Genomic DNA, 12,761 nt, shown 5'->3' on the forward strand with positions numbered 1-12,761 from the left:
CTCAATTATATTATCGGGCGTTAGATCAAGCTTCTTCCTTAATTTTGGCATAATCAACCACGCTATGTAAGAGGCAGATGTACCACTGTGATCTTGCTCTAATATTGGATTGACACATGTGTGAACACCGCAATATTCACTGATCCTAAATTGAAAATTGTATTTCTTTCCTGCAAATGCATATAACTTCCAAGGACATGAGTAATCAGCTTCATTTCCCTCGGTCAGACCTGTTCTTTGTGTGTTCATAAAACATATTGCATCATAACTTGTGCGATTGCTTTTAACTTGCTTGAACTTAAAATTCTTTTCGAAAGAGTATTGCGATTGCTTTTAACTTGCTTGAACTTAAAATTCTTTTCGAAAGAGTATTCACAAATAGCATCAACCAACTGGTCCTTAGTCTCGAATAAATCACCAACTTTAAAGGGGCGTCATCATCTCCTCTACGAATTGAACTTTCACCGATGCACATATCTTTTACTGTGGAAGAACGAATCCACTCATCATCTTCAAACTCGTCGGGGGGTGGTTCTTCGTACTCAACATAGTCATTATTAACGTAAGCCTCATCAGGCTATTCCGGATTATCTTCGACCTCTTGGGTAACAAATTGCATGCTATCAACTGGTGCACTATATTGTTCTTCTCCTCCCGAGTCATTGCTTATTTCATCCTCTTCAATTGTTGCCCCACTTAACCTCCCCATATTTCCATAAGAGACTTCGTTATTCATGACATTTGACGTTCCACTGAATTGAGCCCGCTCCATTTCATTAGAAGAAGAAAGAAACCCATCGGAATGAACTCCCATATCTAACATGCGTGAGAATTCTCCTGGAGGTTTGAATATTTGACACGAATTATGTGGCAACTTTTTAATAAACAATTCTACCGTTTGTTGTGACATGCCCAATTTAAACATAATACTCATATGATAATCGTTCGAGATCTCCACTGCGGATGTTCTATCAATAGCTATGGGCCAATTGCATATAATTTTCAGTCGGTATTCTCGTGGGTCAATTTCCGTAACTCGGTGTAATTCCATAACCAAGTCGTAGTAACTATATGATTCCAAGATCATTAATGGCGTCGTTACCCCTCCGACGTACATTGGCATATTATTCAACCCATAATTAATTTGTCCACCATAAGAACAAGCAATAAAAATCATATTGCTCAACCTATTCAAAAGAAAATTATATCATTTAAATATAAAAAATTAAATTAATATGCAAATAATCTCATATAATTTCAACCAAAAACCCTAATTCCCAAATTGTAAATCCTAAACCCTAAAATTGAACAATTGAACATTCTATGCCCTAAAAGTTAATTACATTAATAACAATCATCATACAAACGAATTTCAGTGATAAAACCCACAAAATTCATTTATGAATGAAAACCCTAGAAATTTATTTTTAAGAAAAAATCCTAGATTTCTACATGTTAAAAGAGGAGAGGAGTAGAAGAAATTACCTAAATCAGTTTAGATAACCTTTGATTTGAATTTCGGCCGAAGAAACCTCAGATCTGAGGCTTGGTTTCGTGAGAACGGGGACGGAAGAGAGAAGAGGGAGGCGGAGAAACGAAATGGATAAAGGGAGATAGGGTTCGGTGGTTCGGTGGCTTTTATATGGGCCCAGAATAAGTAGTCGGGTTTCCCAACCCCGACTACTTTTTGCCTTAGCCGAAATGGGCTTCGAATTGGTCGGGGTTGCCAACCCCGACCATTTCGTCCCTGGTTGAGCCCAGCGTTGCTGGGCTCTGCTAAATGGTCGGGGTTGGGAACATTGACCAATTCGAAATAGGTCTATTACGAATTGGTCGGGGTTCCCAACCCCGACCATTTAGTTAAGCTCTTAGCGAGGGATGGACTAAACAGTCGGGGTTGCCAACCCCGACTGTTTACGAAGACGATTAAAAAATAATCGACCCGCTTTCTCGCCACGACGCTGACGTGGCGAGAAACCGGGTCAATTTCACTAAATAAAACGGGCTACAGTCGATTTTGCTAATAAAAAGTGAAAAAGGGCTACAGTGAAAATTTGTTCATACATAAATCTCAGAGTCACCCGTACGTGTAATTACAACATACAAGAGCTCAAGAAACTAGTAGAATGTAAATAATTGTTAACAATATATAATCTTGGTTAATTACACATAGATGTCCTTAATGTCATTATTTTGAATTTACTCGACCCTATAATATCATCTCGATCGATAAACTCCTCTGGTGACCTTTTTTGACTCGTTCGTTCTGATAGACTCACTAATTTTACTTTATGAGTAATAAGTGGCAAAGTTTCACCCAGCGTGGAAAAGTCAAAACATTTTTTAATTTTGGTGCGTGCATGAGTTTTTTTTGTGTTGTGGGTGGGGGCGCGTGGGGCGCGTGGATACTATAGGGGTTTATGTGCAATTGACCCGGTAAAGAGTTGTCTAACGATAACCAGCTATCCTGTAAATTACGAATAAGTAGGGTCTACAAGTAAAATTACAAACGCGCCTGGACGCCGCCCTAAAAAAACTGCGAGCTCTCGGTCCGATTTCCCCCCTCTCAGAACAGTCCATTATTTATTTCGATTTCACCCTAATTTTCCCTCTACTTCCACTTTTTGTATTTAAATTAAATACAATCAAATCCCTCTCTCTCTAGGGTTTTTGAAATCCTAACCCTAGAATTTCAAAAACCCTAGCCCCCAATTACAAAATCTTGGGTTCCAAAGATCCATGGATACAGCCGCCACCGTCGATTCTAAGGGCGGGGACGAGCTGACGAGATCCAGGGATCACCAAGATTCAACCTTCGATGTTTCAAGCAATGTTTGGGAAATTTCGATCCCAGGACCCTATCTTTACCGTAATAATACGTACATTTTCCCGCCGGAGGCTGAGAATTTCATAGAGCTCGAGGGTTTGCAGGTTAAATTCTTGACAAGGGGCCTGTCAAAGGTTTCAAGTAAGAAGCTTTGGTGCTTGATGGAACTGAACCTTTTTAGGGTTCCAAGGAGACCTAGGGCTCTCTCTGTGTTGGGGGAGAGTGTGAGTTTTCGGTGGTTGACCAAGCTTTCCATATGTCATTTCTCGCTTAGGTATTATTCTTATCGTGATTTTTATCTATTGTTGTTATCTTTTGGCTAATTGCAATGTAATCATACCCTAAAATTTATTGATTTTTAACTTTGATAAGCTGAAGTTCAAATTTTCCCATATAATATCCCGTTTTTAAGGGTTTTGGGGTGAAAAATTTTATATTGATGTAATGTAAGGTATAAAAGTTGCAAGAGTGAACCTTTGGGGTGGTTTCCAATGTTAAGATCAATGAAATTTAGGGTCTTAAAATGCAATTAAAGCTTATTCATTTGGTGGTAAATTTTGCAGCTTTACTTGTGTTTTCTGCTTTTTTAATCATTAATTTTGTCGAGTGCTAGTACAGATGGACTTTAGCATTGCTATGGGAAAGTGTAGTTAACTAGAGAATTATTGAAGTCCATATACAACATACGCGTTTTTGGTCTACATGCAAAGGTGTTGTTATCATTTCAGTTGTAAAGTTCATATTTTTATTTGTGTTCTTTTCTTTTTGAATCATTAGTTTTTTTTATGGAACATTAAAACTAAAGGACTCTAGCCTGGTATCTAGAAACAATAATTGATTTTAGCCTAGAGAAACATTGAAGCCTATACGTTGCATGCATTTTTTTGTCTAGAAATTGATGCAATTGTTTAGTCCATGTGTTGAAATTATTGTTTACCCTTTCAGTTCTATACCATTTATACCATTCTTCCTAATTCTGTTCTTAATTGTGGCAATAGTACTCAATCACTTATCACCAAATCTAATATCATCAGGTCATATATAAATTATATTTAAGTTAGATGCTAACTACATGGCTCTATGGTTTAGAAATTTTGTAACTGTTACTTGTTAAGATTACCTTATTTGCATTGTTTGTCCACACACAACTTGCAATTGAAATGGTACATTTGACATGGGATTGGAGTTGGACTATAATGTTTGCGAATTTATTACAGAATTTTCTTTTTCTAATCACTATGCAGTTGGATATATAGATTTACTTATTAGGAAAGTTATGATATAAGGTTTTATCAAATGATGGATCCTGTTTTTGATCTGCAGATGCCTTCCTCCAGAAGTTGGCTGTCTTAAAAAACTTGAGGAGCTTGAACTTTCTTTCAATAAGATGAAGGATTTATCCAATGATATATGTGAATTGCATCATCTCAAATTACTTAGAGTTACAAATAATAAATTGGTCGATCTGCCTTCAGGAATCTCCTCATTGGGAAGGCTGGAAAAGTTGGATCTCTCAAATAATAGGCTGACTTCATTATCACAGCTTGAACTGGCTTCTATGCGTACTCTACAGTATCTGAACCTTCAGGTATTCCATAATAAACTTACCCTTCATCCATTTTCTTATTTCTACTTAGTTTTGTTCCTGCAATAGTTTGTTGAACTAAAATAGTAGATTGCGCTCTCATTTTAATTAAAAATTATAGGATTCTTAATTTATATGGATAAATTTGAACATCAAAAGTTGTCTTAGCTGTTTGTTTGCAAAATGAAGTGCCAGAAAAGTGAGTGCCAATGCACTGTATTAGAGAAGGTCATAGGATTGTAAATCTTAAAATTTCTAATCAAACTTAAAATTTGCAGTTTATTGATTTAGGTTCAATTACTACTCCCTTTGTTGCACCCTCAAACTGCAAATTCTGATGCAAAACTAGCAGGAACCTTAAAACATTGCTCCCATATTTGTCATGTGGACGCACTCTTAAGGAACAGAGTTTAAAGTGATCCAAGTCAGACATACACAGTTATCGCTCTTGTAAATGGGACTTTTTACCTGCCAGTTTCTTATGTTCACTATATCCTACTTTGCTAACTTGAAAGGCTGTGGAGTGATTGCTTCTTCTTTTTTGTTGGTAACATTAATTAAAACTTTCTGGTGTTTGCTCATCTAGTCATTGTTCTTGATTTTCTGCCTTGGGCATATTCATTATGATGTTTGCTTATAATTTAAGATGTTTGCTCGCGCTCAGAAACATTGTGGCTTTACAGATATCTGGAGAGCAGCTCATGTAGTTTTTTGTATAGCTTTTGATCATGTCACTTTTTGCCCCCTCTTCGCACAATGTCGTTCACATAAAAGCGAACCAATTCTCCAACCTGCTCTTTTATCCCACATACTGTTCAAATTAAATTCTTTACATTATCTTTGCGATCTTTGTTTAGAAATCATGCATACTTGTCTCTGGTTGTTACTGCAGTCACTAGGTCTGGTTTGAGATAGTGGTAATGGATTCAAACTATGATGTATTCTAGTCTGCCTTCCTTACATCTGAGATCAGGTTTACCTTTTTATTGCTCGTCATCGTTAGTGCTAAGTATTACTAGATTTTGAGCAGTTTAAGTTATTGAGTTATTTAATAGAAATATCAACTAAGCTTTTCCTGTTGTGATCTCTTCTAACTTGCATTGACTCCTTGCTCAATTTTTCTTTCTTTCTAGGACAATAAGCTCCACTTCTCCTTTGACATTCCATCATGGATATGCTGTAAATTAGGCGGAAATGAAGGAGATATTTCTAAGTGGAGAGTAGATGATCGTTGTGATATTATGGTTGTGAAGATGGACGACGAAAATGATTCTCATAAATATACCATATTAGGAAATGGACGGTCCAAGTTACATCTTAATTATGAAGAAAGACTGGTCGACCATCCTGCAGAAGATAAGTTTTCACACGGTGCTAACGGTGTTGTTGATGTTTCTGCACGAGTTGTCCCCAGTCTTGATGATAATGGAAATATTGGATTAACCAACATAAGTTATGGAGATAATAGCTCTTGTATAACTGAATCTAACTTCTTGAACACAGAAAATGACTATGAAGATGAGAGTGTGTCTAGCTGTCTCCTGCCTTGTCCTCAGAATGAACTAACTGTGTCTGATGATAATTCTTCTTCTGACACAGATAAACGTATTGTAAAATCCAAAAGGCATTCTGATAAGGATCTTGATAACCCTAAACCAAGCAAGTTCCGGAGGGCTTTCGATGATTACTCATATGCATCATGCAAATATAGTACAGATTCTTTCTGTAGCATTGATGATTATCTACCAGATGGTTTCTATGATGCTGGACGTGATCGCCTCTTTATGTCGTTGGATGAATATGAGCGAAGTCTTTGCCTTGATTCACGTGAAGTTATTCTTTTGGATAGGTACGTACATGTCTATGGAACTGTTTAATCTTTTACCTAGGATAAACTAACTAAATTTGATAATATGTCTAGTTCTTATATGGTTATTAGATTCATCTTTGGCACTGACTGCTAACCTTTTTGTGGTTTCTTTCGTTTCAGACATAGGGATGAAGAGTTGGATGCAATTGCCTCTTCTGCCCAAATGCTTTTATCCAGCTTTAGGAGGTCATGTTCAAGGGAGAATAAGGATCATGAAGTTGATAACTTGCAGAGGGCATCAATTCTTGCTATGTTTGTATCGGATTGTTTTGGAGGAAGTGATAGGAGTTCCACAATCATTAAATTACGGAGGACCATGGTTGGTTCAAATAAGCAGCAACCATTTATCTGTACGTGTTGGGCAGGAAATGTACATGGTAAAGGAGATATTGATAAGCAGGGATTTGGTATGGGAACAAATTTTAACTTTGAAGAGTTGTGTGATAATTCTCTGCGGTTAATTAAGGCTAGACGCAATTCCATTGTTGTACCCATAGGAACCTTGCGTTTTGGCGTTTGTAGGCACAGAGCTGTTCTTATGAAGGTAAACTTCCATATCTTACTCGCTTATATTTACATGTGAAGTTGATTTCAATATATCAATTCGCTAATTAACTTTTTGAAATGTTGAAGTATCTGTGTGATCGAGCAGACCCTCCGATTCCCTGCGAACTTGTGAGGGGATTCCTAGATTACATGCCACATGCCTGGAATGCCATTCATGTCAAGAAAGGCAATTCATTTGTGAGGATGATTGTTGACGCATGCCATCCAGCAGATATAAGAGAAGAAACTGATCCAGAGTACTACTGCAGGTCAGTTTTTTCTTTTAACAGTGTATAATTTTTTTGGTTTTTCCCCCATATATATTCCTCAAATCTTCCATATTTGCAAAGCTACCCTTCATCTTGATATTTGCAAGATTACCCCTCAATTCTCTCACATTGAGTTTTTCTACCACTCCTACTTCAAAATATTAGGTTTCAAATGGGAAAATGTTGCAAGCATATTGAAAGTTATTAGAAATTTTTTGATATTGCCCCATTTTAAAACCAACATTGTTAAATTGAGGGGTAGAAAAACCAAATAAGAAAGAATTGGGGGGATATTTCTGCATTTGGATGGTAAATTTGTTAATATGGAAGATTTGATGGGTATATACACACACACAAAACCTAATTTTGTTCTATATATTTTGGTCACTGATGTTTATCTCTGTGTGTGCATGTTCTCAGTTTTACATTGACCAATCATGTTTTGTTTCAGATACTTCCCTCTTTGCCGGGTCCAGCTTCCCTCACCTGCTGAAAATTCTTCTTATTTCGGGTGTTCCTTTTCTTTTCCGTCCTTGTCCCGTGAGATTGAGAAAGCAAAATCACAGTCTGTATTTCATTGCAAGTTCGGTACAATTGATGCTGCAGTAAAGGTACATGTTCATGCCTAAATATATCATTTTGCAGAAGCATTGATTTCTAATATTATGTGAAGAAATTCTTTAAACTTGAGTATGCTGTGGAGTTACAGTTATCCAGTACGAGGCGGTTTGTTTTCATTTATTATGCAATTCATTACTTCTTTGCTTTTATCTTACTATTGCTCTGTAATCCTTGTGACATGCTAATGATGCTGACTAATGGAGTTATCCAGGTTCGCAACTTGGAATCTTGCAGGGCGTCATTGGAGGAGATAAGAAATTTTGAATACTCATTCTTGGGAGAGGTTAGAATGCTTGGCGCTTTGAGGAAACACAGTTCTATTGTTGAAATATATGGTCATCAGCTTTCGTACAAGTGGGCTCCTTCAGTAGAAGGGGTTAAAGAAAATAGGTTATTGCAGTCTTTAATTGTTATGGAGTACATAAAAGGCGGATCCGTGAAGGTAATTTGTTGGTATGCTCCTTCCTGTGTTCTAATCAAGTGTTTTTTCCTTAATAAAAATTTTGAAGTTATTGGAAAGGGGAGAAAAGAATGCACCAGTTGACATAGCTCTTTTTATTGCTAGAGATGTTGCGTGTGCGTTGGTTGAGCTGCACTCCAAGAACATTATTCATAGGGATATAAAAAGTGAAAATATTTTAATCGACCTAGACCGCAAGAGAAGTGATGGGACTCCAGTTATCAAGCTTGCTGATTTTGATAGATCTGTGCCGCTCCAATCTTTTATGCACACTTGTTGTAATGCACATATTGGAATTCATCCACCGGATGTTTGCGTAGGAACTCCACGATGGATGGCTCCAGAGGTACTGCAGGCTATGCATCAAAAGAATCACTATGGTCTGGTAAGTCGTCCTTCTTGGATAGTCTTTAATTAATAGTTTTCATTCTTATGTTTAATGTAGATTCTTTCAGGAGCTTATTTGACCTTAATGTTCTACTGCAGTTTTTGATGAGTTTTTTTCCTTATAAAGTGGCATTTCTTTTTCTTTTTTCGTGTTTTCCCCCTCTTTCCAGACGAGTATATATTTATCTGCAAAACTCAGTTTTAAGTTATTTATTGCTGTGCATTATGCTCATCATCTCTAAGTTAGGATCGGGTAATGGCCATAGAAAAGACATGATAGCTCCACTAAAGAATTAACCAAGTTATATCTGGCTGTTAAGTGTTAACTTTGATGACTATCCGACTTGGTGTGGGTGTACTGTATTGGTTTGACGGAGCTAAATATGAGAACTGTGGGACATGGCGTGAAACGACTAATGGCTAGTTATTGAGTATGTGAAACTACCTTTTCAATTCATATCTGAAAGTTATTCTTCATATTTTGGGTAGTGTTTTAAATGTCGGCCGTCATGTCAGCTGACATGATATGATGTTTTTCAATGCGTATGGCGGACTTAGGGGCCAACCGACATGATATGATACTTTTCAATGCGTATTGCGTTTTCATGGTTCATGTCGGATATATCGGGGATTATGTTGGTTATGTCGGCTGGATAGCTATGTTAGCTGATTTTTCAGTCTGAAAAGTTGGCTGATTTTTTTGGTTATGTTTATCTAATCAAGTTTGGGTTTAAATTTCTGATTGACTTAATATTGTTTCCAAAGACAAATCTCGATCAATTAGAGGATAAAAAGACCGAAGTCATTTCCGTCGTTCCTCCTCTCTCTTCTTTAACAACTCATCGGTCTTTTTTCTGAGCCGTTCCTTCGACATCAGTATCGGGCGATCTTCCCTCTCCTTAACCGCCAACATCGGGCGTCTCTTTTCTCACATCTTCAACATTAACCCTAAGCATCATAAGTTATTTACTTTTTAATATGTTTAGACAGTAGAATTTATTATGTTTAGATTTCATTTATGATATTATATTACACATATGCACACCATCCGATATGGCAATCCGATAATTTTTTCATGTCCACCGACGTATCCCTGATTTCTGCTATCCGACATAAATTTTAGCCGTCCGATATGAACTTGATATCCGACATTTAAAACCTTGATTTTGGATGATTGTCAGGAAAACTATTGCTATTTGTATCTCATTTTATGGTTGGTTAAATGGAATTTGTGTTCTTTCCCCACTTTAAGCGTTTATGCTGTTGTTTACTAGTAATTTTATTACTTAATTTTTTTCTGCTTGTATTTGCGCATGGATTTGTTGATATGATTATGGAGGAAGGTTTCTGAATAATTAGTGAATGATTTGTGACATGATTCAATTATCTGTATTACATTGTATTGATGTATCTAGCGAGTACACTATTGTTCGACAAATTATTACATAATTCGAAAGCAATACCATTTTATATTTTTTCCAATAAAATGTATGTTATAACTGCAACATAGATGAGATAGTTCTTGATTTCATTGGCACTATTATATACAAGACACTTTACGTGCGTGCTGTCTGTTTGGGTCTATTCACCTTTTGTTTCGGTTGAAGCAGATACTTCATGGGCAGTTTCTCTAATTGTGTTCTAATGTTATTTGCTTGGGGTGCAGGAAGTGGATATCTGGTCCTATGGCTGTCTTCTATATGAACTGCTCACTCTTCAAATTCCTTACAGCGGGCTCTCTGATGATGAGATATACAACCTTCTGCAGGTGAGTCCTGTCCAAGATAGTATGTACAACACATTTTGTTTTCTTTTTGTAATTATTTAGCGGTCAAAGTTCATCGATGTTTCTCAGTACATGAATTTGACAAGTAAATGTATGTGTGTTCCATCTTTCTTGTTAAAGTGTAAAATTATAACCCTCAACCTTCTCACTACAACTTTGGAGTTTTGGTGTAGTGTAGAGACCTTTGACATGGTATTAGGGCAATCAATGTTTGAATCTTACTGGTGAAGTGATCCTCAAATTGTGAGGGCATGCTAGAGACTAGAGTATGAGAACAAAGTCTAATTTCTAAGACCATGGCCTTGAACATTTGAAAAAAAAAGTCCGTTATTGATTCTGATGAGGGTACAATCGTCAATTGAAGTGAAATATAACTAATCTATTCACGTACCTCCAAAATGCCTTAGAATGTGACAACAGTACCCTTGTCCCTTTGATGTTTCATGGTTATGGTCTAAGAAAGGAGATAGAATGCAAAGTTGAGGGCTGATTTGGAACAAATAAAAGCATAGGGGTTACGTTTAAAATCGGTCTATAACTTGCGCACTGATGAGGCTTTGTTCTCAGTTATTTTATGTCAATGTCCTGCTTTCGCGATTATTCCAAAAAGCCTTAGAATGTGACAACAGTACCCTTGCCCCTTCGATGTTTCATGGTTATGTTCTAAGAAAGGAGATAGAATGCAAAGTTGAGGGCTGATTTGGAACAAATAAAAAACATAGGGGTTACGTTTAAAATCGATCTATAACTTACCCACTGATGAGGCTTTGTTCTCAGTATTTTATGTCAATGTCCTGCATTCGCGATTTTTCCTTAAATATGTAGGAACCGCGAAAGCTATTGATAAGATACCAAGTTGTGGGAAACAAAGGTAAATTGGAAATGTGTAGTATTGCTTTGTGTAGTTTAATCTTACATGTGCAACCATTAAGACATCAGATTATCAATATCAACATATAAGACTTGTTAGCCAGAGTGTTGGTTTATAGTGCACAGTGATTCAGGTTTTTTATGCATTCATAAACTGACTAGCTCACCATCAATAGATGAAACGACGTCCGAGGCTTACACCTGAACTGGAGTCACTAGCTTTGTTTGACGAACCAGATGCTGAATCTGATGCTGATGCTGAAACGTTGAAGCTCTTGATAGATTTATTTTACGAGTGTACCTCAAGTGAGCCAACTGATCGTCCTACTGCCCAATATATTTATGATAAGCTAGATGAAGTTTCAAGACAGCCAGGCACAGCTCAAATAAGGGTGAGCAGCAATGGCAGCAGTAGCTAATTTATGTTCCCGGAATTTTTTTGTAGTTTCCTAATTTTGTATTACTATGAATCAGCCCAAAGGTTGATAGTCTTAAGTCAATTTGTAACATTTAATCATTAATTCAATCATTCATTTTCTAAGAGTATAATTTAATATGTCATACGGCACAGTTTTGGTTCTCAAGAATCTGATTGTTAACAGTAGTTGATTGAGATTCAGGTGTTGCGTCCCAAAGTTTGTAGGGAGTAAAGAGTGTTGTCTTAACTTATTGTATCCTTTGCTGGTTAATTTAGTCAAATTTATAAACATTTTTGGCGTTGATTGCTGTCGTCGTATTTTGCTCGCTTGTTGACTTTGTGAACTTGTGATGCATGATCAGCAAGGTTTTCTTGTAAGCTCATGCAAATTTGCGAAGACAGCATTGAGCATGATGCTCCATTATTCGAGTTGTTGATGTCATATCCATGTCTAAATCCGAAACATACGTGTGGTGAAGTGAAAAATGACGCCGTTGATGACCTCAAAAATGAATAAACAAATAGGATATGGTCATCGAGGAGACGATCGTGAGAACAAAAACACAGAAGTCCAATGATAAAGCCCTGTTTATGTGATGTATACATTGGTTTTGAGGTCTTCTTTAAGTGCTCCCATAGCAGATGAAACTGCCCATATGATCTGATGATATATTTGCTTCATTGGAGGTTAATGCCAGATAAACCCCGCTCACGATCTTATGCCATCAGTAGCGGTTATCATCTCTCAACTCTTTTTATTAGCAACGCCCATCGCCCCTCAATTCAAGAGAGGGAGAGTCAGTTTAGAGGTGACAAGTGCTAACAAAAAAAGGTTGAGGGAAGGAAACAGATTATGGAGGTTATATGCGCTTTACGTTTCATGGATCAGATCATGCTGGACCCGCAAAGAGCAACTCGATGTTGGCTAAAGTTCACTGTCAAAATGCTAGCACTAGTTGTTCTTGGGCATTGAGCTTTCTCTATTTAAGTCATTAACACTTCTTCACACTAATCCACGTGGGACTAAAATGGGGGTGTCACAAGACATACTACTAAATAATATCCAGTGGTTGACACGGTGATTTGGAAAATTCTAAAAGTTTGTGCTACCTGTAATAACAA

At 37.0% G+C, this 12,761-nt stretch overlaps 1 protein-coding gene across 1 annotated transcript; it reads left to right on the forward strand.

The window, feature by feature from the left end:
- LOC109819663 lies at window positions 2,539-11,834 on the forward strand. Its single transcript, XM_020385471.1, has 10 exons — window positions 2,539-3,101; window positions 4,151-4,415; window positions 5,546-6,261; window positions 6,403-6,826; window positions 6,916-7,097; window positions 7,549-7,708; window positions 7,930-8,175; window positions 8,228-8,563; window positions 10,232-10,333; window positions 11,398-11,834. The coding sequence occupies exons 1-10, from the start codon at window positions 2,740-2,742 to the stop codon at window positions 11,638-11,640; spliced, it is 3,036 nt and encodes a 1,011-aa protein (XP_020241060.1). The 5' UTR covers window positions 2,539-2,739; the 3' UTR covers window positions 11,641-11,834.

This window comes from Asparagus officinalis, chromosome 8 (assembly GCF_001876935.1).
Source record: "Asparagus officinalis chromosome 8, Aspof.V1, whole genome shotgun sequence".
NCBI lineage: Eukaryota > Viridiplantae > Streptophyta > Magnoliopsida > Asparagales > Asparagaceae > Asparagus > Asparagus officinalis.

Excerpts from the sequence above, each read along its gene's own strand:
- LOC109819663 (XM_020385471.1), top strand. The coding sequence starts at position 2,740 with ATGGATACAGCCGCCACCGTCGATTCTAAGGGCGGGGACGAGCTGACG. Across the intron at positions 8,176-8,227 it reads TGAAGGTAATTTGTTGGTAT|TTATTGGAAAGGGGAGAAAA; the intron begins GCTCCTTCCTGT and ends AAAATTTTGAAG. Across the intron at positions 8,564-10,231 it reads AAAAGAATCACTATGGTCTG|GAAGTGGATATCTGGTCCTA; the intron begins GTAAGTCGTCCT and ends CTTGGGGTGCAG.